Below are 25693 nucleotides of genomic sequence, written 5' to 3' on the forward strand. Positions count from 1 at the left end.
TTGGAAAGAGAAAAGAAATAAGGAAATTCACTAACCCATAAATCACCAGCTAGTGGTATGGGAGTAGAACCCACCAACTTGGGGAGTTGAGGCCTTTCTGGTCCTGGGATCCTAATGCCCAAGAGCACTTTGGCTTCTTCCTACTTGAAGTGCCCAGCCTTGAAGCTGGTGCCCAGGGGCTGTGTCTCCCAGGGCTAGCCCTCCATGCTGCAGTCAGGTACACTCTCCAGTTTGACCCCTTCGCCATCTCAAATACAAGCCGCCCACCCTCCGATCATCACCACCTAGCTTTCCAGCGCGTGCCTTCTAGTTTCCCAGTTCCAAAAATTCTTGTGCCAACACTTCTCAAACTGGCACGTAGACAGGAATCACCTGGGGATCTCCTCAAAATGCAGATTCCAATTCAGTGGATCTCACTGGTTTCAGATTGTGCATTTCCCACAAACTCCCAGAAGATGCTGCTGCCGGTGGTGGTCTATGCACCCCAAGCTGAGTAGCAGGGATCTTCAACCCCCGAACTAAGATCCATCGACAGGCCTGCTTTCCACCCACCCTCACCCCCCTCTTGTCCTCACCAGTTACATCCTAGGGTCCTTCGTTGTAATCACCCAGCTGCATACACCCTCCTCTCCCTTCCACCTGGCTCCAGTGGCCTCCCCTGGCAGAAATCCCATCCTGGCTTACAAGGGCTGGAGGAAACCCAGTGCACCGACTGGTGACTGGTCTAGGTTTAAACTCAGGCCTGTTGTGCCAGTTAACCAAGTACCAAACCCACCCTTTTATTCTTTTTTTTTTTTTTTAATGTTCATTTCCTTTTGAGAGAGAATGTGCAAGTGGGGGAAGGGCAGAGAGAGAGAGGGAGACAGAGAAAGACAATCTCTTCACACCAATTTTCTTGGAAGAGTTGCCTCTCTCTGGACTGTCCTCCCATTGTCCGTTAAACCCACTCTGGTCAGGCTTTTGGCCCCCAGCTATCAAGACAGCTCTCATCAAGGTCACTGGTGATGTCCCCCTGCTAGGGACTGGGGTCAGGTTTCTGTCCTCCTCTTCTTGCTTCCTTAGCAGCATCTGACACTGTGAGTCACTCCCTCCTCCTTGCTGACGTTTCTTGGGGGGTGGGCAGGACTTAGGGTCTCCTGGTTCTCCTCCCACTTCACTGGCCACTCCTTCTCCATCTCCTTACTGCTCCCTCCTCTTCCCTGGATTGAAGGGCTGCAGGACACAGAGCTCCCTTCATCTTTATCTGCACTTGACCTTTGGTGTGACCCAAGATCATGCCTTTGAATACAACTCCCCAAGTCTCTGTGTGCAGCTTCCACCCCTCCCTGGACTCCTGACTCACAACCAGTGACCTCCTTGATATCTCTAGTCTAGAGTGTGGAGTGGACCACCCTCACCCCCATGACCCCACTCCCCCTCCCTCTCCCCCCCCAAACCTGTAACCCTTACACCCACCTCCGTCCTCAGCCCCACCTCACCCCTGAGTTCCTGAGTCTCCACACACATGGGTCTACTTTTCTTTGCTTGACATTTATTCCAACTTCTGAGACCTTATACGTGCTGCTCCCTCCACTTTGAACTCTTTCTGACTTTTCTTGTGTCTGATCGCTTCTCATCCTGCAAGGTCTCAGGCTCAGTGCTTGTCTCTGCCCAGGATTACCTAGTGTACCCTCAGCTCCACCCCTCCCAGCTGCCCTCCTTCACATCATCCTGATAATTTTCTTTGGAGCACTTAGCACTGTCATTATTATCTGTCATTATTGTACTTGTCCATGTTTATACTTGGCTAACCGTGGCTACTGTGGTCCCTCCCATGTGTATGACCTATGGCAGCTGCTTACTAACAGATGAAGACACGAATCAATGGATTAAATAAGCCCAAGTATCAGGAAGGGACATCCATTTCCTACAGCCCCTCCAGAAGGAAACTCCTGCATAATTTACTTATGAAGTATCCTGTAGTTTTGTATATCAGTTCTATCACTTACTAGGGTAACATTTTCCACCTTCTAAGGCTGTTGTCTGGATGAGTTCATACAAGTAAAAGAACTTTGAATAGTACCTTGTCCACAACATTAGCTATTGTTATTACAGTTCTTGTGGCTTAGAGCACAAATAGAACCAGGGGTAGAGAGGGGTAGAACAGGTCGTTTAGGGGCACCTGTGTGACTCAGTCAGCTGAGTGTCCGACTCTTGATTCTGGCTCAGGTCATGATCTCTTGGTTTCTTGGATGACTGTGCCCAGAGCCTGCTTGGAATTCTCCCTCTCTCTCTGCCCATCTCCTGCTCGAGCTCTCTCTGTCTCTAAATAAATAAACAAACAAACAGATAAATAAAAGAGAGAGAGAGAGAGAGAAAGAACAGGTAGTTTATACCTACAATTCTCTTCCTTTCTCCCCCTGTCAAACTCCTATTCATCCTTCAAAACCCAGCTTTAAATATTCTCTCCTAGCTTTAAAATATTACATCCTAACTGATAAGATTTTATCCAGCACCTTCTGTGGGTCAGTCTCTGGGCTTGACTCTGATTTCAGGAGGGGCAGAGACAGAGGCTGCCTTCCTAGAGCTCAGGATAACATGTGCAGAGAAGGTAGAAAATGACCCAAGCATGGCAGGCACTCTGGAGAAAATAACACTGGGATAAACAAGGACCGGCCTGGCCACGAACAGCAGAGGGAGCTCTGCCGGAAAGGCTCAGAAACTCCTCTCCCTCCCCAACCCACCCCTTCTTTGGGGAACTCGGCTGGTGATGGGGGTTGAGGCCTTCATTACTTAGAAGCCTAGTAGGCTCATTTCAGTTCATTAAACTCTCGCGCATCACCGAGGGGCAGGCCCTGTTTCACCCAAGCAGAGAGGCTCTGAGAGGTCAGTCTCTTGGCCGAGAGACTCCAACCAGCCAGAGGCCCGCCTGGGATTCCAGGCCCTCCCACGCGCTGTCTGCGGAGGGGCGGCCGCTGCTCTCTGGCGCCCCCAACTGGCCGTGGAGGAAATGGGGACCCGCACACCCACTCGTGTCCCAGCCCCCGTCGTCCGGGAGAGAGCCGGCCTAGCCAGAGCGCCTCGGCACCCCTGCGGAGCCCACAGTCGGGGTCCTCCGGCCCCGCCCTGCGCGGCGCTCCTGCGGTTCCGGGCTCCGGGCTCGGGTACCGGGCGGGAGCCAGTCAGAGCCTCGGGCCCTCGCGCCGCGCGGTCCTTTCCAGCCTCCGCTTTCCCGCCTCTGCCCTCGGGGCGAGACGCGGAGTGACCGTGGCCGTGGCGGGAGCCCTCGTCGCGGCGCAGCGGGCGGCCTGGGAAGGGTGCACGGGAGCATCGTGCCCGAGCAGTGCTGCGGTCCAGCGCGGAAGGGGTGTCGCCTGCAGGTCACCCAGAGGACACCGGGAGGGGAATTCCTGGGGTGGGAGTGAGGCGAGGTGGGCGACGAGGAGGCAGGGGAGGGTAGACGTTGGGTAGGACGCATTGCTCGGTCCTGCGGCCTGACCTTCCGGGGCCACCAAGGGGGTGCGGGAGAGGCGGGGAGCGCGCACAGGGCGCGACCCCTCCGCACGCCTGCTGCCGGTTCTCCCCGCCCCGGCCGCTCCAGACCCCAGCCCGGGCCTAGGTGGTCCCCGCCCCACGACCGCTGGACGCCCCGTCGGGGCGGGGCGGGGCGGGGTAGACGGGAGGGAGCCGCGCGCGGGCAGAGGGGACGCGCGGGCTCCGCGGCCGGCTCCCCGCACCGTGCACGCGCCGCCGCCTTCCTGAGCTTTTCCAGAAGATGTCGGGAGCCATCTTCGTGCCCCTGGAGGGCCTGGGGGCCCCGGACGCCGCGAGCGGCCACCCGCTGGTGTGCCCGCTGTGCCACGCACAGTTCGAGCGCCCGTGCCTGCTGGACTGCTTCCACGACTTTTGTGCCGGCTGCCTGCGGGGCCGCGCCACCGACGGCCGCCTCGCCTGCCCGCTGTGCCAGTGAGTGCCCCAAAGCCCAGTGGTCGCCCCCCACCCCCCGGGGAGACTGGCCCCGTCTGGATGCGGGGCTAGGTGCAGGGAGGGCAGGGCTCTGACTCCCGGCAGAGGCCGCTGGGAGAGGCTGCCCCCAGCCCGCACCTCTCAGCCCCAGAATGCGGGCTCCCGCCCATTGTACAGAGCAGGTTAACCGAGGCCCGGAGTAACTGGCAGAAAGAAGCCCTCCCCTAGAAAGCCAGGAGGCGAGAGGAAGGCTGTGCAGGATCTCAGCACAGCAACCCTAACACTGACAGTAATTCACTTGGGGGATCCCTTGAGTATTAGATCAACAGAAGCAGGTTATGTTGGCTCAAGTTACAAGGGCTAGCCCTAAGTTTGTGCAATGCGCTGAGAAGGGGTAGAGGGGAGGTGTCCACCTCTGAAACCCCGGGTCGCCAACCCCATGGGCCCCCAGGATTCGCCCAGGATGGGGCAGGGCAGAGTGGGGGACGGGGTCAGAATGGGCACTGGGTGAGATATTTATAGCAGAGGCCAGCTCCTATTTTTAGTTCCAGCCTGAAATGCGGGGGGGGGGGGGGGGGGGGGGGAAGGAGATAAGGAGCCATGGGGAAGGGGCATCTGGATCTTGGCTGAGCTTCTCCACAGACACCAGACGGTGGTGAAGGGCCCCAGCGGGCTCCCTCCTGTGGATCGGCTGCTGCAGTTCCTGGTGGACAGCTCAGGGGATGGCATGGAGGTGGTGCAGTGTGCCAACTGTGACCTAGAGTGCGGCAAGCAGGCAGGGAGGCCTGGGGGGGGGGGGGAGGGGGAGTGCCTGGGGGGAGGGGGAGTGCCCCCCATGTCCTTAGAGGATTAGTCCCTCCGTGGATCTTCCAAAACCTAAGTCACCCTGGATCCGCCCCATTTTACAGGTGGGAAGACTGAGGTCCAGGACAAGTGACCTGAGGCACTAGCCAGATAGTGGCAGAGGTTAACATCATTCCACTGGGGGAGGGCTTACCAGTCCCCAAACTTGGGGTGGAGTTGGGATGGCCCTCGAGGAGGGCTCCTACCTGGGGAGCTGACCAAGCTACCTGTACCCAAGGGGAAGTGAGGACAATGTGCTGTTGGAGAGGGGTGTTCCTGCCCCCCTCCCCCAGTCTAAGAAAGAGGAGCAGAGGCCAGGCTTCAGGCTGGGCTGTGAACGTGAATGGCACCGCGGGACTCGCCTGTGAAGGTTGGGTGAGGTATTCCAAGCCCCAGGAGGACAGCCCTGTGGGCCCAAAAGCTCGGGATGTGCTGGGCAAGTGAGAGCCGACAGTTCGGGAGGTTAGGGGTTGGAGGTAGGGACAGCATGGAAGGAAATGGCCTTGAATGCCAAAGTAAGGAGTTGGGGCTGTGCTTACACAGCCATTGTTGGGGTCAGAGCCACAGCGGCAGTGGGAGACCTGGCCTCTCAGCCCTAGGTCTTGCGTAGGGAAGGGAACCAATGGGCCCTCCTTCCCTCTCCCAGCCAAGTTGTGACACAGATGGCCAGGGTGGGCACCGTTACTTGGCCACTGTTGAGGGTGCCAAGGAGGGCTTGAGAAGCCTTCGAACACGAAATTTTGTTGTAGGTACAATGTTTCTGCTCCCCCCACCCCTCATCTGTAAACTGGGTATATTCAAGCGTCATGATTACCGGGAAGGGCTGCCTTTAGCCGCGTGCCTGCCCCAGGCTCAGACTGACAGTCTCTGACACGTGCGTGCTCAGGGACTCAGGCTCCTCGGCCCTTGGGCAGGCTGAGGCTGCGCTTGGTCCTCTGTCCTTAGGACGCAGAGACCACGTACTTCTGCAACACGTGTGGGCAGCCGCTGTGCGCACGCTGCCGCGATGAGACGCACCGGGCACGCATGTTCGCGCGCCACGACATCGTGGCCCTGGGCCAGCGCAGCCGCGACGTGCTCCAGAAGTGCAGTGAGTGCGGCGTGTCGGGTGGGGCCCGGGGCCGGGCGGGGCGGGCCTGCCCGGAGCCCTCACCTCCGTCCCCGCCGCCCCCGCCGCCCCCGCCGCAGCGCTGCACGCGGAGCCCTACATCATGTTCTCCACCGACAAGAAGTCGCTGCTGTGCATCCGCTGCTTCCGGGACATGCAGGGGTGGGTAGGGGGGAGCGGGAGGCGAGGGGGTGCCGGAGGGCAGCCGGGAGCGAGGCTGACGCGCGGGGTCCCCGCAGGGAGAGCCGGGCGCACTGCGTGGACCTCGAGTCAGCCTACGTGCAGGGCTGCGAGCGGCTGGAGCAGGCGGTGCTGGTGAGCGCGGGGTGCCCAGCGCGCCGGGGCAGGGGAGGTGCGCGCCTGCCGGGCTGAGGCCGCCCTGTTCCCAGGCCGTGAAGGCCCTGCAGACGGCCACACGGGAGGCCATCGCGCAGCTGCAGGCGATGGTGGAGGAGGTGCGGCGCAGCGCGGCGGAGGAGGAGGCCGCCATTCATGCCCTCTTCGGCAGCATGCAGGTGAGGGGTAGTGGGGACCCGACAGCCACAGGCTGAGCATCCTCATCAGCCACAATCCGGTCCCCACAACACCCCACCTCCCGCCCGCGTGGAGTTTCCGGTGTAGCAGGGCAGCCGCGCATGGAGTTACTTAATCACGGTGGCCAGGAGAGTTCCAGCCCCAGGCTGGTGCCAGAGGTGCGGGGTGGTGAGGGAACACTCCCCGCCCCCCCCCCCCCCACCCCGGGGGGAGCTGCTGACATTTAAGGTGAGGGCACCAGGACTCCCAGGCAGTAGGGGGCAGGCAGGAAGAGCCAGGAGGTTGGAGGGACAGCAGCGAAACCAGGTGTGTGGCTGGGCCCCAGGCGTGGGGGAGTGCTGGGCCGGGAGGTGGCGGGCTGACCGCGCCCAGTCAGAAGCAGGCCATCCCTCCCAGGACAAACTGGCCGAGAGGAAAGCGCTCTTGCTGCAGGCGGTGCAGAGGTGAGTGGTGGCGGGGTCTCCACTCACTGTCCCTTGGCCTCCATACACCTATCTCCCTGCCTGGACCTAGGCAGACCCTGCCCCACCCTGGGGAGCAACACATCTGGGCCAGGAGGGCCGGGTGGCTCAGGGCACCGGGGAAGGATGCACAGAGCTGGTGGGGAGATAGAACCTCCCCTTTCTGAGCCCCACCCCCCACCCAGGTGGGGGGTGGGCGGCACTCCCCTAGGAGTTGAGGCTGCCTGCCCCTCCCCCAGCCAATACGAAGAGAAGGACAAGGCCTTCAAGGAGCAGCTCTCCCACCTGGCCACTCTCTTGCCCACCCTGCAGGTAAGGGGAGCTGGGGGTACAGGGCTGGGCACTCACCCCCCCACCCCACCCCACCATTTACAGAGCAGTGTCCCGCCCACAGGTTCACCTGGTCAACTGTTCATCCTTCCTCAGCCTGGCCAATAAGGCTGAGTTCCTGGACCTGGGCTATGTGAGTCCCCCTGGCTCCTGAGGGGTCTCCCTCTCCCCATCAGAAGCCCACCCTGCACACCCAGGACTCCCACCTCGGGGCCTGGCAGCCTGCCACCCGGGGTCTGGACCAGGGCTCTCTGCGGCTGACCTCCCCCTCCTCCGCACCATCATCTGCAAGCCATTCAGGGGCCAGCTGAGTCCCTTTTAAAAGGACCGCGAAGCCTGGAGGGGAGCGGGAGCCTCCACTCCGCCCAGAGTGTGGGGTGTCTACTGAAGTCCGGCTCCCCCCAACTTGCCTGTGGATTTGGGGGCTGGGGTGGCGTGGGGGTTCTGGGACAGTCCCAGGGAAGGGACTCCAACACGTACCAGGTGAGTGCCAAAGTCAGCCTTGCCCTCGCGGCGCGGGGCCTCACTGTCCTGCCCCGCCAGCCCCCCTCCCCCGCTCCCGGGGGCCTGAGCGCCCTCCTCCCGCTGCAGGAGCTGTTGGAGAGGCTGCAGGGCATCGTCACGCGGCCGCAGCGCCTCCGGCCAGCGCAGAATAGCAAGGTGCGGGGCGGCGCGGGGTGGGGGGGCCGGGGCGGGGCCGGAGGGGCCGGAGGGGGCGAGGAAGCCGCCTCACCAGCCGGTCCCGCCGCCCAGATCGCCAGCGACTACCGCGCCGAGTTCGCGCGCTGCCTGGAGCCGCTGCTGCTGCTGGGGCCGCGCCGGGCGCCGGGGGCTGGGGCCGCCCCCAACACGTGAGCAGCTGGGGGCGCCCTCCCTGCCGCCGGGGCGGGGTGTGGGGGCGACACGAGGTACCCTGTCGCGGTAGGGACAGGCTGCCTGCCGCCCTCCCCAGACGGAGGGACCGGAAGCCCCGGGCAGACCTGGCAGAGCAGAGCCTGGTTAGGGAAGGACAGAGAAGACCGGGACTGTCCCCAATTGCCGCTCATTTCCTCCGCCACTCGGCCCCCGGCGTCTAGGGACTGAAGGGAGGGGCAGCTTGGGGTAAGGCCTGACTTCCGGGCTTTAGTCTGGAGAGCCAGACACCCAGGAGAACTTAGGAGAAATGCTTGAGCTGGATGTATGTGCCAGGGACCCCGGGGACCCGGTCAGGGGAGACTGGGCGTCAGGTGAAATGCCCAGAGTCCCGCGGGTGAGTGAACAAAGTTTATTATGCACCAGCCCTGACACATCTGGATGGACCTTTTCCTGTACATTGACATTACCCTGGATTTTTTTAAACACCATGCTGATGTCCTTGGTCTTGGGTGCACCTTGCGCAGACTTTTTCAAAGTTCCTAAGTGGTTCTGGTGTGCAGTCCCGGGGAGAGGCTGAGAGCCTGGAGAAGGGGAGACCCTCCCACCCCCCCCCCCCCCCCACATCTGCATCCACACTGGCTCTCTCCCCCTCAGGCTAGCAGCGGGCTCAGGCCCCAACGTGCTGATGGGGCCCAGCTGCCCTTCCCCAGCGGGAAAGATGCTGGGGTCACTAATCCAAAAGCCCACGCTGCACCGGTCCATCAGCACCAAGGTGCTGCTGGCCGAGGGTGAGGATACGCCCTTTGTGGAGCACTGCCGCCACTATGAGGTCTCCTACCGGGTGAGCGGGGCCAGGGACCTGCAGGCTGGGAATGTCCCCACCCCTGCCTGCCCAGCGTGCAGTGGCCAAATCGAGTCCTGACCACCTGGCCTGGAGGCTGGGCCTCTGCTGAGGCACGCTCACTAGGTGTCTGTGCACAGCGCCTGCAGGCAGAGATGCAGAACTTGAAGGACCAGGTACAGGAACTGCACCGGGACCTCACCAAACACCACTCGCTCATCAAGGCGGAGATCATGGGAGACATCCTGCACAAGTCCGCACAGGTGGACGCGCAGATCGCCTTGGAGTACGCTTCCCTGGAGGGGATGAGAGCGGTCTTCCAGGAGGTAGACCCTCCCCGGGCGCTGAGCCCCTTGCAGCCCCACCTGTCGGGCATACAGGGGAAGGAGTGAGAAGGAGGAGCTTGGCCTGGTCCATCATGAGGCCCTCGTGTGGCAGGCTCTGGAATGAGGCTCTCTGCTGCCTGGAACCCCGTGACCTAGCTGGGGGTGCCCTGTGGACCTGAGTAGCTAGAGGACAGAAATGCCACCAGTGGGAATTCCAGCTGATGGCCATATGCAACGTCCAACTCCCTTTCTCTTTCAGATTTGGGAGGAATCCTACCAGCGGGTAGCTAACGAGCAGGAGATCTACAAAGGTCCCAGGCAACTGCTGCTGGGTGCACCCCCATCCTGGAGCTAACCCACGTGTTAGCAGGGGCAGGAAGTCAGTTACCCACTAACCAGATACAGACTCCCAGGCTCCTCCCCTTAGCCCTTGACTTTGCCTCACAATTGCTAATGCCCCAAAATGATGCATGTGAGGTCAGGATTCAGTAAACAGAATACCTCCACAAGTCTCACGATGCTCTTTAATTAAAGAGGCAATCGATGACATAGTTGGGATAGATTCGTAGAAGGTGTGAGCCTGACAAGAAGAACCTGAAGCCAACAAGACCCAACGCTCTGGCATTGGCCCCCACAGCCCAGCTCCGTGACCTTCTCCAGCTGAAGCAGGAGAATGCCTACCTGACCAGCATCACCAAGCAGATCACGCCCTACGTCCGCTCCATTGCCAAGGTGAAGGAGCGACTGGAGCCCAGGTGAGAGCAGGGGTTGTTCACAGGGGAGCCAAGACACTTCTGAATGTGTGTGGACAAGGTGCCATATGTGCAGAAGAGCTCCTTTCAGGAAGTCAGTGGGCCAGGTCACGAGGGTTTACTCAGGGCATCTGGGCAGACCAGGTGCTGGACATCTCTCAAAGACACAGAATGAGGTGGCTGCTCGGAGTTTCTGCTTCGAGGCACAACATTGCCCCCCTCTAGCCCTCAGGAATAGGCCAAAGCAGAAGACACTTCTTAGGGGTGAAATGAGGGCCCTCGACAGATCCAGGCAGCAGGACACGGAGGAGAGGGCAGAACTGCCTCCCTACATGGTTAAGCCAACTCTAGGCTCTCAGCACCATACTTGGGCATCAAAAGGTGTTACAGTGGCAGAGGGATGTTGGTGGCAGGTTCTCAATGTGCTTGTCTCTTGCATCACCTGGTTCCAGGGTGGGCTGGTTGCCCTGTAGGTCTGACCGCGGTCAGCCTGAAGTCTTTCTCCACCACCCTCTGGGGGACTCCCGTTGCCTTGCCCCTGCACCCTTCTGTGACTCTTTGGAAAAGGGTGCACAGGAGGTACATATTTTGGACAGCACAAGTCTGAAATGTCTATATTCTGCTTTTGCACTTGACTGATGATTTTGCTGGGTATCGAATTCTAGACTGGAGGGGTGCCTGGGGTGCTCAGTTGGTTGAGCATCTGACTCAATTTTGGCTCAGGTCATGATTCCGGGGTTGTGGGACTGAGCCCCTCACCAAGCTCCTTGCTGAGTGTGGAGGCTGCTTGAGGTTCTCTTTCTCTTCTCTTCTCTCTTCTCTTCTCTCTTCTCTCTCTCTCTCTCTCTCCCTCTCTCTGCCCCTCTTCCCTGCCTGTGCTTGCCGTCTCCCTCTCTCAAACAAATAAGTCGTGAAATTCTAGATTGGAAATGATTGTCTTTGAAGGCATCACTGTATTTCCTTGCTTCCAAGATTGTCTTTGAGAAGTTTGAAGGCATTCTGACTCCTAATCTTTGTGATGAGATCTACTTAGTCTCTTTCGAAGCTTCTGGAATTTTCTCTGGTCCCAGCATTCTGAAACTTCACACTGGTGAGGGTCTACTTCCATCCATTAGGAAGCACCTTTCAGTCTGTAAGTTCATGTGCTTCAGGTTTTTTGTTTTGTTCATTTTGAGAGAGAGAGAAAGAGAGCAAGCCGGGGAGGGGCAGAGACGGAAAGAGAATCCCAAGGAGGCTTAGCTCCTTGTGCAGAGCCCAATGTGGCGTTTGAATTCAGGAACTGTGAGATCATGACCAACCTAACCAACCAAGCCACCCAGGTGCCCTCATGTCCTTCAGTTTTGACATGTCTTCTTGAATTAGTTGATTTCTTCACTTCTCTTCCTGGAATCCCTATTATTGGACTATTGGCTTTCCTGGGCTGATGTACCTCCTCGGTACTTTCTTCTTTGTCTTTCTGCTGCACTTTCTGAGAGATTTCTTTTCTTCCAACCCTTCTGTTGAGTTCATTTTTGAAGAAAATTCCCAAGAGCTCTTTTTAAAATTTCATTGTTTTGGGGGCGCCTGGGTGGCTCAGTCGGTGAAGCGTCCGACTTCGGCTCAGGTCACAATTTCACGGCCTGTGGGTTTGAGCCCCACATCGGGCTCTGTGCTGACAGCCTGGAGCCTGCTTTGGATTCTGTGTCTCCCTCTCTCTCTGCCCCTCCCCTGCTCGTGCTCTCTCAAAAATAAATAAAAATGTGTAAAATTTGTTTTCCATTTCCAAGAGCCCTTGTTTTGTAACATGGTCTTCCCCCCACCCCACCCCCAACACACAGCATTCTGTTGTTTTATGGACAGTCTCTTACCCCTCCAAGGCTGATAGGTGTTTGTTGTTTCTTTCTCCCTTAAGTCTCTTTCCTCCAAGTTTTTGTTTAGGTTTCTGTCTTCCGTTTTATTTTTATTATTTTTGGATTATTTTATTATTTTTTTTAATGTTTATTCTTGAGAGAGAGAGAGAGAGAGAGAGACAGAGAGAGAGAGACAGAGAGTGAGTGGGGGAGGGGCAGAGCAAGAGAGGGACACAGAATCCAAAGCAGGCTCTAGGCTCTGAGCGCACAGCCCGACTCGGGGCTCGAACTCGCAAGCCGTGAGATCATGACCTCAGACGCTTAACCAACTGAGTCACCCAGGCGCCCCTCTCTCTGTCTTCCATTTTAAGGACTTTTCTCAGGCCATCCTTGATCATGTGCTCATATTAGGGGTGGGGGGCAGAGGGGGCAGGCCAGAAACTCAGAGCACATGGGTGGCACTTCACTGCAGGGGGGTGGGGGGACCAGGCTGGGCAGTGCTTTTTTCCTGTCGTTCCCCAGTCTCCCTCCTGGCGGCCGCTGTGTGGAGCATTTGCAGGCAGCCCTGGTTTTCGTTTCCCACCCGTGTTGTACCCTGGTACCTTCGCAGAGACCAACCCTTCAGGGGGCTGGGGTGGGGGAGGGGAGGCCGCTCGGCCGTGGGGAGCTTGAGGCGGCCCCCTCCCTATTTCTGTCCCGTCCTCCCTGGTAGAGGCGATTCCGTGGTGTGAAGGCAGTAGGGCCGGGCGTGTCCCGTGTCCGTTCCGAGCTCGGGTTTCTCCCGGCTGCTGAGGTTACCACTACCCTCCAGCTTCCAAAACTGTGGTGTTACCCTTTTCTCTCCTCAACCTGGAGAGGCTCCTTCCCCTGTTGTTTTGGCCCCTTTCCTGGAGATTTCGTGAGTTTGAGGAAGAAGAACTAGTGTGCGGTGACCGTGTTCCTCCCGAACTGCCAAGCCACCTCTCCGGTGACTATTCTGACATGCGCACGGAGAGGTTAAACGCAGCCTGGCCTCTGCGCAATTGCGCTGAAATCCCTGTCTACCCGGGACCAGTTGCCGCGTCGGCTCCGAAGCTGCCATTCCGAGTCGCTTGCTCCGCAGACGGTGTGATTCCGTTTATGAGACGTTTAGGAAACGTCAAAACCAGACAGAACCACCTCTGGCATTAGCAGTCGGGATGGTGGTCATCCCCGGGTGGGGGTGGGGGGCTCTGGAAGGAGGAGACGTTCCGGGTGCCGCTGCCCAACTTGTGCAGGCCACGTGCCTGTCCCGAGCCTCGTTCTTAGAGTTTGCGCACGTTTCCTTCTGTGTGCTGCTTCGGCGATGAACTAGCTTCAAGGACGTGCTCCTGCCCGCCTGTCTCGGGGGACGTGGCGCCAGCGGTGGGTTTTGGCAAAGGGAAAGGAGGAGCTCAGGCTGGAGCCCAGCTCCTGGAGGTTTGGGGGGGGGGGGGGCGGGGGAGGCTGGCTGCCTCTGTCCTTTTTCATGGCACCATTTTCCAGCAGCTGGCGTTGCTGCCTCTGCTTCCTCCTCTCCCAGTGCCCACAACCCGCCCCCGCCACCCCCGTCCCCACTGAGCCCGCTCCTGTGGCCTGTTGTCCTCTGCGACCTCTGGCTGCAGCGCTTGGCCTCTCCCGGCGCTCAAGAGCAGGCCGCTGGCTTCACCAGGCTCCTGTCTTGCTTCTGAGGCAGCCCACACCTGTTTCCCTCCTGCCCTTCAGGCTGTCCCTTTACAGACTGGCCGCTCTGCCACCTCTGCTCAGTGCCCAAGTGTCAGCTTTCCGCAGGGCTCAGTCCTAGAGCCTCTCCCCGTCCCACACCCTATGCTTAAGGGGCTCCATCCGGTCCCCCCACTTTAAAACTCCAATGTGCCACTGACCACCCCCAAGCCCTCCCCGGCATAGGCCCCCCTGGGCTCCAGACCCCTCTCCAGCTGCCTCCTCCTGGGGCGGGGTATGTCTCCACTTGGACAGGTCACAGGGGCCTCAGATCCCACAATGGCAGAACCCCATTTCCTCCCCCAAACGTGCCATTGTTTGTACCCCTCAGGAGTGGTATCACATCCCCCAGGTGCCCAAGTGAGAAGGCCAGGGGGCCTTCTGATTCCTTTCCTTCCTTCGCCCCATTTCCTACATACCCTGAATTCTGCTGACGTATCTGTCTCTGCCTACTGTCCTCACGGCAGCCCCAGGCCACGCCACCATTGCTGACCCTCTCTGGCCCTTCTAGGGTGTTCCACAGCCAGTGGTCTTCTTAGAGCCTAGAGTTCCCATCACTCCGGGGCCCGACAGCCCTTTCGGGACCCTCCCTGTCCACCTCTGACCACGGCAGCCCCTGGCCACACCCCAGTCATAATGGCCTTTCAGTTCCCCAGAGAAGCCAGACCGGATCCCCCTTCCCAGATTGTCCCAGGGATCCTGGGACACGCAGGTGTCCGTTCCTGCCATTCCCCACCACCTGGCCCCGCGGTGCCTTCTTCCCAACCACAGCGCAGCTGCCGTCCCCGGGAGCAGCTCTGGCCCTCAGTAAACAGCTGAGACCCAAGCCCTAGGCAGGCCCGAGTGCCTCATTCAGTTTGGTCTTGTCCGAAGAGGGGGCTGAAGGACAGTGACTGGCTCTGCTGCCTTCGAGCCTCCCGGGAACGGTCTCTCCCGCACAGGCTTCAGGTGCCCGCAGGGGAACAGCTGGACCACCTACAGAACACGCACAAGGAGGACGTCAGTGCTGAGACCCAGGCCAGGTAAGGCGAGTCTTTCCAGCAGATTCGATCTCAGAGACAGGTCCCGGGTTTTCTTTCCCATTCGGTCCAGGCTTGCCACTGACCAGCTCTAGAGCCTTGGCTGGGTCTGTTTGTAAAACACGGGTCAGAGGGGTTCTGAACCCGGATGGCGGCTTCATAGAGGAGACGTGACCCGCACTCCAGAATTGCAGATGGCCATGGCTGCTGCCTGCACCATTCATGCCACCGAGGGCTGCGGGCACCGGAGACTGGCTCGTAGGCATTTACATCAAGTGAGTCAGATTCACTTGAATGAGGAAAAGTAACTGAGGGTTCTCTCCTCCAAGTGGGAGCATCACTAGTCACTGGAACCACGGGGTTTGCCAAAATCCTTGCCAGAGAAAGAGAAGAATGTGTGGTAACAGATCCGTCACTGTCACGGGCTGATCTTGTAGTATTTTGCTCTCAGTTAAGCCTGCTGTGCACGGGGCATAGACCAGGGCTGCAGGAGACCAGAGCTAAGAGAGCTTGGAGGGCACAGAGCACCTGCCACGGTCTAGAGTGGCTGGTGACAGAGCAGAAACTAGTCTCACCCTCCTGGGCACCACGCTCAGCTCAGATGCGTCAGAGGACTGTCCATTCAAAGCTGTTGTTGCGAGCCACAGACGTAGCCTGAGCTGCCGATGTTTTGGCAACTAAAAACCATTAGAGACGAGAGGAGAATCCTTTAGGAGAGAAGGTTCTGGTTCACCCACTGGTGTCGTCCAGAAAGGCTTCCCATCCCAGGAGCCATGCTGGTGCTGGCACACAGTGAAATGGGGGGTGCCAGGCAGCACTCATGCCAAGTGTCCCTTTAGGAATGACCCGGTGAGTGTCGCAGAGAAGAGAGAGAAGACGTCAGAACCCAGAGGGAACAGCCGGACTCCAAACAGCCTCAAAGAAGAGTCTCCACTGAAAAACAAAGACCCTCATAGACCCAAACCGAAAAACGGGGGCGAGGGCCCAACACAGAGAGAGCGCCCGACTTAGCAAACGGGACTGGTCCGGAGGGGTGGGCATTTCACAGCACGCAGGTCAAGACTGGGATATTTAAGAAAGGTTATTCCCACCAAGTATGTCATAAGGGGTAATCACTAATCAGCGGAAAAACCCAGACACTCGGACCGGTCCTAATCTCAGATTCTTTGGCTTAAGTTTCACTCTTCCCTGTGTTTGCGCTGCATGAAGTCTCCGTCCTCCTCATGGGGACTGGGGGCGACGCCCCAGTCCGCCTGGAAAGAGTGAACACATGAACGTGCCACGCGAGCCCCTCGCTGGCCTGGCACCTCCTTTGCGGGAGCGCCAGGCCCTGCCCCCGTCAGGGGCCGTGCACAGACAGCCCTGCCGTGCCTGCCTCCCAAGAATTCAGGGTGTCCTGAGCCACGGCCCTGCTGGGAAGTTCCAGCCGGTAATCTGAGCAGACTCAGCAAAAGGGAAAACTGTCACTCCCATTTTCTCCTGTCAAGGAAGGACTGAGCTGCCAGGGCAAAGGAGAGGCGGCCGGTGGCATGGGCTGCAGGAGAGGGTCAGTACAACTTCCCCACAACTTTCTGCTGCTTCTCCAGACAACGGTCACTCTCGTGTTCACCTTCTACTGTTATTACTAAAGGATGACTCAGAATCCTTTCTCCAGAAATTCCTACTCCTACATGGTGTCCTTTCTATCAAGCGTAATTTCACAAATGCTTTAAAGAGGAAAATTAACCCAGATGACCTAAAATTTTAAGTTTTGGAGTTAAAATGTCCACACAGTCACATTTTAAGGAAACATCCAGCTCGATGTGGTGGTTCAAACAGCAAACGGATGGGGCGCCTGGCTGGCTCAGTCGGTTAAGTGTCCAACTTTGGTTTGGCTCAGGTCATGATCTTGCAGTTCATGAGCTCAAGTCCTGCATTGGGCTGTGCATTCGGTGGTATGGAGCATGCTTGGGGTTCTCTCTTTCCCTTTCTCTCTGCCCCTTCCCCACCGGCACTCTCCCTCTCTCTCAAAATAGATAAACTTGAAAACAAAAAACAAAAAACACCACCACCAAAAAATGAACAGCAAATGGCTTCCATGTGCCAGGTAGGGGAGCACATCAATCCGTGAAAATGTCATGTCAACATCCACCGTTCTGCCCCTGCGTTCAGAGCACTGATGTCCTCATTCCAAAGCCTAAACCCATGGGAGCCTAAAAGGCAGGAGGAACTCGTCACAACAAACTGGTTACAGATTAGAATTCAAAACTGAATTGAAGGGGCAAAACACATCTGGTTTTATGCTGTAGGTCCCGGACATTTCTTAGCCAGTGATGACGTGATCTTAGAGTTCCTACATCCCACACAATCACGCTACCGCTCATAGTGAAATCAAGTACAGTTTTATTTAAGAATTGGAAATAATCAGTATCTGTGAAAGAAAATCCAATTTAAAATACTTAAATAAACATTTCTGCATGTAAAAAGAAGAGTAAAATAATTACTCCATTAAATTACTCTCCTAGCTATGGGACGGCTTCCTCTAGAGCAAGCGCTTGGGACCACCCCTGCCGGCTGGCCTTCGGGGCCCAAGACAAGGCGTCAAGCTCTCACAGCAGGGCGCAGAGAGCAAGCCTCTCCCACCAACCCCATCGAGCCACTACAGGAGCAAGATGTGGTGGGAGATCGCAACTATCTAAGGCAGTAAGAAAGTGCAGAGAAGGGACAGTGGGGGTCACTGTGCCTATTACGGAGGGGCTGCTACCAAAAAGCTGGAGCTGTGGCCGGTCCTCCTGAGCCTAAGCTACTAACACGTGTATTGGTTTAGGAATACTTCCCTATCGTGTCCATCACTCAGAGTGTTAAATAAATGGAAGGGACTAATCAAGTTTAGTTTTGAGGCTCAAGAAGCAGTTCATACAGATGAAGGGGCAGTGGGGTACGCTGCCTTTCGCTTTCGGCCAGGCTCACCCCACTCACTACCTCTTTTCTGCGAGCTGCTATTCTCGGCCACAGCCTGCAAATCCTCATAAAACGTCTCACTTTACGCTGCTTCAAAGTAGCTTTGTTCTGTGCAGTGCCTTTTTTTCCATTTAAGAATCTCCACTTTAAAACCTGCAATGGAAAAAGTAAGTAATCTCTTGACAGTTTCTTAATTTGAGGGAACTGGTGACGTGGCCTTTGCCCAAAAGCTTTTGGGAATACCCCAAAAGCCTGCACTTCATTAACCTGATTCTCTGCATGCACACTGTCACTGCTAAATTTATAAAGTTAAAAATAATCTGAAAATGTCAGTACTAGATGAAAGTCAATCACTTGCCAAATCCTGCCCCTAAGCAGTTCATCTTTTCTCCCTAAGTAACTGCTCACTTCTGCCCTGGGCGTACAAGTCAGGGTGAGGGCGCCCCCCTAGTCCCGCCCCTGGAAGAGCTCTTTAAAGCTCAGGTGGTGTAACAGCAGCACCTCGCCACAAAACACCAGGCCCACGTTCTGGGCTCAGGGCCCCGGCAGGAAGGTGGGCTTTGAGAATTCCAGCAGGTGGGGCAAGATGAGATCGCCAAACGCCAACACCTTCAGACTTTCTGTCCACAAAGCCAGGGGGCCATCATTAGCTGTTCTCCATCTATTAAAGACAGCTTCACAGCCCTCAGTGGGAATGAAAGTTGGGTCCAATCCCGGTAGATACAGCACAGCACTTTCCCTCAAGCAGCTGGGGATGGCTGCCAAAACCCCAGCCACACCCTCCTCCATTCTGCAGTCCCAATGAGCGGAGCTGACTCTGCTAAGCGTGGTCTGGAGAACAAGTCAGAAGCGAGTCAACTCGAGTTCCCAGAGTAAGTGCATGTTGAGTCCCACTGGGGAGTGTTCGTGCCAGAAGGACCTGCTGCTGAGTGCTCCAGCGGCGGCCTCGGCCGGCCTGGCTGCAAGGCCCTCACGAGGGCCGATGGTAGAGTCCGCTCACACGGGCGAGCGGCATCCCAGGAATCAACAAACCCGTAAACCTCTTTGGTATACATAATAACAAAAAAATTAATTAGGCCATGAAATCTAGAAACAAGTGATGTTTCTGAGTCGGTAAAATGCTCTTCTGAACACACGTTTCCAGCGTCTGGTACAGCTAAGCAACGTCCACGTCTGTGTGACTCTGGCACAGGATAGATTTCATTCACGCCATTCTCTCTCATCTAAGTATTAAAAACGCTTGACGTTGTTCTTCTAAGTTTTCACAACACCCCTATGAGGTAGGTGGTACTGACCCCATTCTACGGATGGGGAGTCTAGGCACGGAAAGGTTAAGCGGCTCCTCGAAGCCGCCCGGCACGGCGTGGCAGCACAGCAGCCCTCCAGCCGGGGCCGCCGCGGCCGTCGTAATCAGGCTCCGTTAGCGCCACCGCGGAAGGGTTCCACGCGGAGACCAAGGCCCTCTCTGGTCCGGAATTAAACAAGGGTCCTAAAGCTTACGTACTTAAAGCCAACCACTTTCCCCAAACTTGAAAAACAAAAATACCGACTACATCTCCGTCGGGACCATTTGCTCTATTTAAGACTCTCGTACACTGACTTGCTTGAATGTTGCGGTGGTGTGTGCGTAAACCCCCTTGGGAAAGACAGTGCGAGATGATGTTAGAGATGGTGAAGTTCTGAGAACAGAACATAGAAGTCAACAGTTGAGAGATTTCAAATGAAACAGAAAAATATAAGCTATGGTGAAAGACTGAAATCCCAAACCAACGGAGAGCAATACTTCCCGGTGTCTGACGACGCCTTACACAGAGCACGTGCTCAGTGAGCATTTCTCTGTTAAAGGAAAAATGACACCCCTTTGACATGCCTGTGTCACTGACAACAGCCCCCTCTGGGGAGAAGAGCGGGAGCCAGGACCCCGGGGAAAGCCACAGGGGTCCAGTCTCCCTGGCCAGGGGTGCCCTTGTGAACACAAAGCCACTCAGCCAAGTTGTCTGGAGGTGTCCATTCTGCCAGATAAAAGTTGGGGCTATAAACACCAAGTGAGTCCCCTCTGAATCTATACTGCTATTTATAAAAAATAGATATGTAAATACGATTAAATATATTAAGAGCCAAAGTGCCTTATAAAGAATTATCTTAAAACTGTATAGATGCTCATGCACTTAAGCACAGAAAGAAGGAGGTCGAAGCTGTGCTGTTTGTGTTTTTCGGTTAAAGATTCTGAACGAATTTCTAACACTGAGCACTGATGCCCACATACCTCTTCCTGCAGAAGCCGCCTTACTCGACATCATGAGCGAGTCCACCTCTCCCGAGGGGTCTTGGTTACACTAAATACCTCGTGGGCCATGGGCTCTCGCCAGGGCCCTTCTGGAGGGGCACTGTTGAATATTGCTGTTATTTGCTCCTTGCCCACCTTTAATCTATGTCCTACCTTGATTGAGCCCAAGAACAGATTGCTCTAGGGTATGGGGTCCTTTGGTCCTAAGGCCTTCTGACCGTTTGGTCTCGAGTGATATTCCAGAAGAGTAACTGGTGACGTATAAAATGATTCAGAAAATCCATTCTGCGGCGTGGCTGCTGGAGGCAGTTCTGTCCCGGGCTGTGTGGAGGGGGGAGGCCCCTTGGCCCAGCCTGGCCCGCTCCTGCTATGTTATAGCTCCACCTTGACCCCTTTTATAAAAGGCAGGCCTGTGGGCACCCGCTTCTTATACTCCAGGTACTCGTCTCCAAAAAAGTGAATTAATGAGATCTCCTCTTCTTCTGTCCGATCTCGGAAGAATCGCCACACCGTCAGAGCGTAGCCAACGCCACAGATGGGGTTGCACAGCATCACCTGACAGGGGACACAAAGTCGATCGGGGTCAGAGTGTTCCGACACCACGAACGTCAGCAGCACTGCTTCTCCTGAACACCCGCGGTCGACTTCCCGTCAGGGAAGGGCCCCAGAGATTCTCAAATACTATCAGGGTCTTTGAGAGCAGCGGCCAGGGCACACGCACTGAAACCACCCCACCGCGTTCACATTAGAGCTAAACGCTCATCACGGCAGTTTTCTTTCATACGCTTTTCTGTTGTTCCTCTTATGTGAGAGGTACCTAAAAATTAAAACATCAACTTCTCAGATTTCAGTCCTCGAGGCTGATGGCAGCTCCCCGTGGGGCTCCTAGCCTGTCCCTTCCTGTTCCATGCACCCCCTCCAGCCTGCAGCTGCCTGGTCCCCGGCCCCTGCCCTGCACCGCCCCCCCCCCGCCCCTCTGCCGCCCCAGCCCATCCCTGTACCAGATCCACTGCTACCTGAGCTTATGAAATCACTTCTTTCTTCAAACCACTCCCCTGCCCCAACCCAGAAAAGCAGCACCTCGGCCACCTCCTCTGGCCCCTTTTCTCTGGGCTGTACCCCCACTGACTGCCTCTCACTTCCTTACTCATGTGTTTTCTCCACTCTTAAGAATGTCTTCCCCACTGATCCACAGCCAAACAGTCCCTCCAGGCCAAGAACACCTCCCGGCTCTCAGGAACTTCCTGTGCTGTGTGGGAAACCCACTACTCCACCCCTGCCCCTTCTGATGGACCCCTACGGACACATGTCTTCCCCCAGTGGGCGATTTCCACCAAGAGCCAGGCACATGCCCTTGACTTCTTATTCCCATCACTACTTACTGGGCACTTAACCGTATTCCAGGCACAAGTTAAGCCCTTTACGACCAATAAGCCCCTACAATGAACCTATGGGGCGGCACTGCTGTCCTCAGTGTGTGAGGACAGAGAGGACAAGCAGCCAACATGACAGCCAGGACTGGCCCGGTCAGTGCCCCAGAGCCTGTGCCCTCACAGCCAGCAACCACATGTGGCTTCCCAACACACCCTATACTAGGGTTTCCCAACTGCAGCCCACAACCTGTTACTGAGCCCCGGAATCCATTTAGTGCATCACAAATAACAAGATAGAAAACAGGAGTATTTTGTACTCAGTAAGAACAAATATTGCTCTGGGAAAGACCTGTTCCGTTTTCATGCATGTCTGTGTGCCGGGCCACAGTGTAAAAAGACCTATGGTCAAAGAGGTACGAAAACTCTTTAGTCCTAGAGCACTTAAATACATAGGTAGCATTTATGGTAAATTACACGATTCAACTATAATCAACTTGTTCCCAGGGAGTATGATCGTTAATGCAGCAGTCTTAAGTTTCAGAAATGAAAGTTTTAAAATAAATCCTGGGGCGCCTGGGTGGCTCAGTCAGTTAAGCGTCCGACTCAATTTTGGCTCAGGTCATGATCTCACCATTCGTGAGACTGAGCCCCGAGTCAGGCTGTGTGCTGATAGGGTGGAGCCTGCTTTGGATTCTCTCTCCCTGGCTCCCAGCCCCTCCCCACTCATGCTCATGTGTGGTCTCTCTCAAAACAAACTTTAAAAAAATAAATGAAAAGAAAAGAGAAAAAAGGAAAGAGGAAAGGAAAAGAAAAGAGAGAATAAATCATGTGTGGTAACCTGCCCCTTCTACACCCACTGAAACACAACAGAGGGCACATGCACCTATTTGAAGGAGACCAATAACCTTGCAGATCCAATGAAATCCACTGAACTGTACATTTCAAAATGGTACATTTTATGGCGTTAAATTTTTTAAAATGTAAAAAGAATCCAAGGCAACCACTGTCATTTCTGATACTGTACCTGGGTTCCAATGCTCCAGTAAAACCACCCAACGTAAGAAGGATGCCGAAACCAAGCATACACTCCGCTTGTCACCAGGGTATGAGTCTCTGATTTTTCATTCTGCACCACGTGATTGAAATTGGAACCAGCTGTGAACATGGCCGCTTTCCTCAGACATTCTCCAAAGACCACCATCAGCAACCCCAAGGCACTGAGCCAGGTGATCTGCTTCAGTTCTGGAGGAGAGACATATGACAGACAGGAAGTGAAGACATGGGCCCATGGAGCTCCCCCTGCAGATGCTTAAAATGAACCTATTTCTCCAAGGCCAGCAACATTAGAAACATGCTAGTGGGCAATTAGCATTTGTCATCACATTAAAATTTAATTATAAGCAAAACACATTCCCCTAAGTCGTGCTGTTCATTTGCTTCAAGTGCCAACAACCCGATTAGAGCATCATGGCAAAGACCTGATGAGCTCTCCATCCGTGTCCCTCTGTCACATGCCCCTCCTTCCCTTGGGGACAAGGACAGCTAAGTGAAGCAGAGAGGGATCCAATGTTTCCCATTCTGGCCCTTTACCAAATCCTGGGAACCACATATATTTTACTTAATTTGCTGTGGAAAGTTCCATTTGAGAGTAGGTTTCAGATGCAGAGGTTTTTGCTAATAACATCTTGACACGAAAAGTCTCAAGTCACAGAAAATGAACAGATGCAAATCTCTGACTGTAAAATTAGAATTATAGCTATCGAAGGTCGGGACTTCACATGAGGTAGTGCGGTACGTCGTGGAAGGCTTAAAGCAAACGGTCAACATGTCCTCCGTTCAAAATCCGGAAGCGGAAGCTCTTTATAAAGAGCTTAGTGAGGACGGAGAGCTGGGGAAAGCCACTCGGGGAGATTACACCTGGGAGGCGAGCCCACGTCACCACCCTCAGGCCTGCACAGAAGCCACCCTTCTCCCCTCCAGAGGGAAACGTGGGACACACTGACCTGGCCAAAAGATATTTTCGAGTGTGAACTCTATCCAAGAAGAAAGAGCAGCTACTGTGTACTCCAGACTGTGATTCAGGAGAAAGGAATCCAAGGACAGACTTTTGGGGTTATTGACTGCTGTGACCAAATATTCAGAATAATGGAATAGTGACAAGGAGCACATATACCTATTTAAAAACAAAAAGAAAGAGAGGTAAGTTGGGGCAAGGGAATCAAGTTGGCCATAAGTCCAAGTGCAGATCTGGGTCTGCCAAACTGTCCCTGAATTCTCTGAGGAGGTCCTGCTGTCACCTACCTGAGAGTGGACATCAGGCACCCACATGTCACGTTACTCTTCGGGTCTGCAGAAGGTGGGGCTTTGAAAAGACTACTTTTGAACGTAACAGACCCCACAAACAGACTAGGGTCATGAAGGCATTATGGGCCCTTCAGTCTTTTAGAAAGGATACCACACCACACAGTAAAATATGAAAGTGGAACAGTCAAAACAAAGCAGTGATGTATGTTGAATACAAAAATTCAGCCAAACAAATAACTCCAGCAAAGAAGGATTAGATGGCTCAGAGAACTGATAACGGGAGTTAAATCCTTTTACCTGAAGCCACTGGTTCATATCCAGGTCAGGGACTAGAAGGCTCAAGGGACTGAAATCATAGTGTAGGGGAAAATCCTACATGGCCGTGGGGGAGGCGCTAGATGTGACCTAATAGAAATTAGAGACGGAAAAGGCCTGTGAAGACGAGCCAGAGCCTTGCCCCTTCCTGTCACTGAGGACCTGTACCCTCTTCTGGGAAGGGCTCGTCACATTACTGATGAAGGCGCCTATGGGGAGGGTGCCAGGGAGACCTGTTTCTGCCTGCAACAGAAGCGACCGATGGGCACAAGTTCTCAAGGTCCGAGACATAGGGATCTAGCTGGACATCAGAGACGGTACAGAATCCTCAACAGCCTTCAGCCAGTCAGAGAGGAGACACAGGGATGAGGATATACCACTTCTGACCCTCTGATCCTCCCACCCTCGCCTCAAAACCACTCTTCCCCCCAAATACATCTTACCAGCCAAAGTGACTCCAAGAAGACTGGCTAAAACTTAGCAACATGCCGCAGCCGAACACGAAGCCAAGGAAGCAAGCTCGGATGGCTATCTGAAATGGACCCAAAAGAAGCTCAGTCACCGGGCTGTTCCCTGAGCACACATCCGGGCTGCAAGAGCACACACCCCACTTCCTTGGGACAAGTAGGCTACTGGGAAACACTTAGAGCTGATCTGCTCAGAGACTAAGAGGGTAAGGCAAACGTGCCTGGGGTTCAAATCCCGCATCCACCCCTCTCTGGTTGTGTGGCCTTGGACAAGTTACTTAACCTCTCTGGACCTCCGTTTCCCCCCTATACACAACGGGGACAACAATGCTACCTACCTTTTAGGACTGCTGTGAAGAGTACCCGCATAAAGCACTTAAGAGTGCTGTGTGTAAGTTCGAGCTACCATTGCTATCATTACTGCTATTATGATTCAGAGCAGTGGGAACACCGCATGAACCTCGTTTACTGGCCAGACTCTCCCGAGTCCACGCAGCAAGTCTAGTCGGGGACGTGCGGGGCTCTGTGCCCAACCCCCTCCGAGTAACACTGCGGGGGCTTCTGACCTGACTTGGCGGCAGGTTAAGTGTGTCTCCACAACTTAAATGACATAAAGGAACTCGTGGGCCCGCTTCCTCCCCACGCCAAGCGCAGCTGCTGAACCGCACCAACTGCAACTTCCCACCCACTCCGCGGGAGAGAGAGGGCCCGCGACCCACGCCCCGCCCCCCCCCCGCCCCCCCACCAGCCTGGCGAGGCGGGGTCCCTCCTGCCAACTGAACTTCCGGAGAAAGAACACGCCCGGGGGAGGCGGTCCCTCCCACAGGCCCAGCTCCCGGCCCACCCCGACCCCGAGGGGGACGGAGCCCGCGCGCTGCGCCCAACCCACCCGGGTCCCGCCCTCGCCCCGGCCCCGGCCCACCCCCGCCCGGCCCGCACCTGGTAGCGCGGCGGCCGGTAGAGCAGCAGCAGCAGCGCGTTGAGCCCAGCCACGTAGAGCGCCAGCCCGGTGCGGCCCTGCAGGCCGGCGCGCGTGAGCAGCGGCAGCGCGAGCACCGAGGCGCCCAGCAGGAAGGTGGCCAGGCTGAGGCGCGCCTCGGAGCCCGGCGGAGCCCGCGCCGCGCAGCCCGCCATGGCGCCGGGCGGCCGACGAGCGGGCGACGGCGCCGGCTGTAGCCCGGGGAAACCCGCCCGCCGCGCCTGCGTACTGCGCCGCCGACGCCGGCTGGGAAGCGCCGCCGCCTGGAGCCCCGCGCCGCCCGAGAGCTCTCGCGATACCGCCGCGCAGCGGGGCGGGGACCCGGCTTTGGCGGGAGCGCCCCGCCCACGGCCCCGCCCCACCCCGCCCCGTCAGCCCCCGGGGGAATCCTCCGACCCCCACCCGCAGAGCGGCGGACGGCGGGCGGGGCGCCTGTGGCCCCGGCCGAGAGGCGGCTGCCGGCGGC

At 56.3% G+C, this 25693-nt stretch overlaps 2 protein-coding genes across 3 annotated transcripts; one reads left to right on the top strand and one right to left on the bottom strand.

The window, feature by feature from the left end:
* The first annotated feature begins 3754 nt into the window (after nucleotides 1-3754).
* RNF207 (ring finger protein 207) lies at nucleotides 3755-16172 on the top strand. Its single transcript, XM_042951411.1, has 17 exons — nucleotides 3755-3945; nucleotides 4588-4720; nucleotides 5734-5878; nucleotides 5977-6058; nucleotides 6136-6211; nucleotides 6286-6411; nucleotides 6827-6873; nucleotides 7131-7203; nucleotides 7286-7354; nucleotides 7813-7881; nucleotides 7975-8072; nucleotides 8731-8917; nucleotides 9058-9243; nucleotides 9503-9554; nucleotides 9881-9998; nucleotides 14485-14565; nucleotides 15402-16172. The coding sequence occupies exons 1-17, from the start codon at nucleotides 3755-3757 to the stop codon at nucleotides 15571-15573; spliced, it is 1905 nt and encodes a 634-aa protein (XP_042807345.1). The 3' UTR covers nucleotides 15574-16172.
* Nucleotides 16173-16927: 755 nt separating this feature from the next.
* Nucleotides 16928-25390, bottom strand: ICMT (isoprenylcysteine carboxyl methyltransferase). 2 transcript variants are annotated; one of them, XR_006206146.1, is made up of 6 exons: nucleotides 25188-25390; nucleotides 24225-24313; nucleotides 23166-23335; nucleotides 22187-22404; nucleotides 19943-20344; nucleotides 16928-17655 (listed from the first exon to the last, which is right to left on the bottom strand). XR_006206146.1 is itself a non-coding variant. In XM_042952222.1 (5 exons), the coding sequence occupies exons 1-5, from the start codon at nucleotides 25380-25382 to the stop codon at nucleotides 20162-20164; spliced, it is 855 nt and encodes a 284-aa protein (XP_042808156.1). In that variant the 5' UTR covers nucleotides 25383-25390; the 3' UTR covers nucleotides 16928-20161. The 2 variants fall into 2 exon arrangements, 1 of the variants encoding a protein (XP_042808156.1); XM_042952222.1 differs by having other exon boundaries at nucleotides 16928-20344.
* Nucleotides 25391-25693: the final 303 nt, after the last annotated feature.

The sequence above is a fragment of the Panthera leo genome, chromosome C1, assembly GCF_018350215.1.
Source record: "Panthera leo isolate Ple1 chromosome C1, P.leo_Ple1_pat1.1, whole genome shotgun sequence".
Taxonomy (NCBI): domain Eukaryota; kingdom Metazoa; phylum Chordata; class Mammalia; order Carnivora; family Felidae; genus Panthera; species Panthera leo.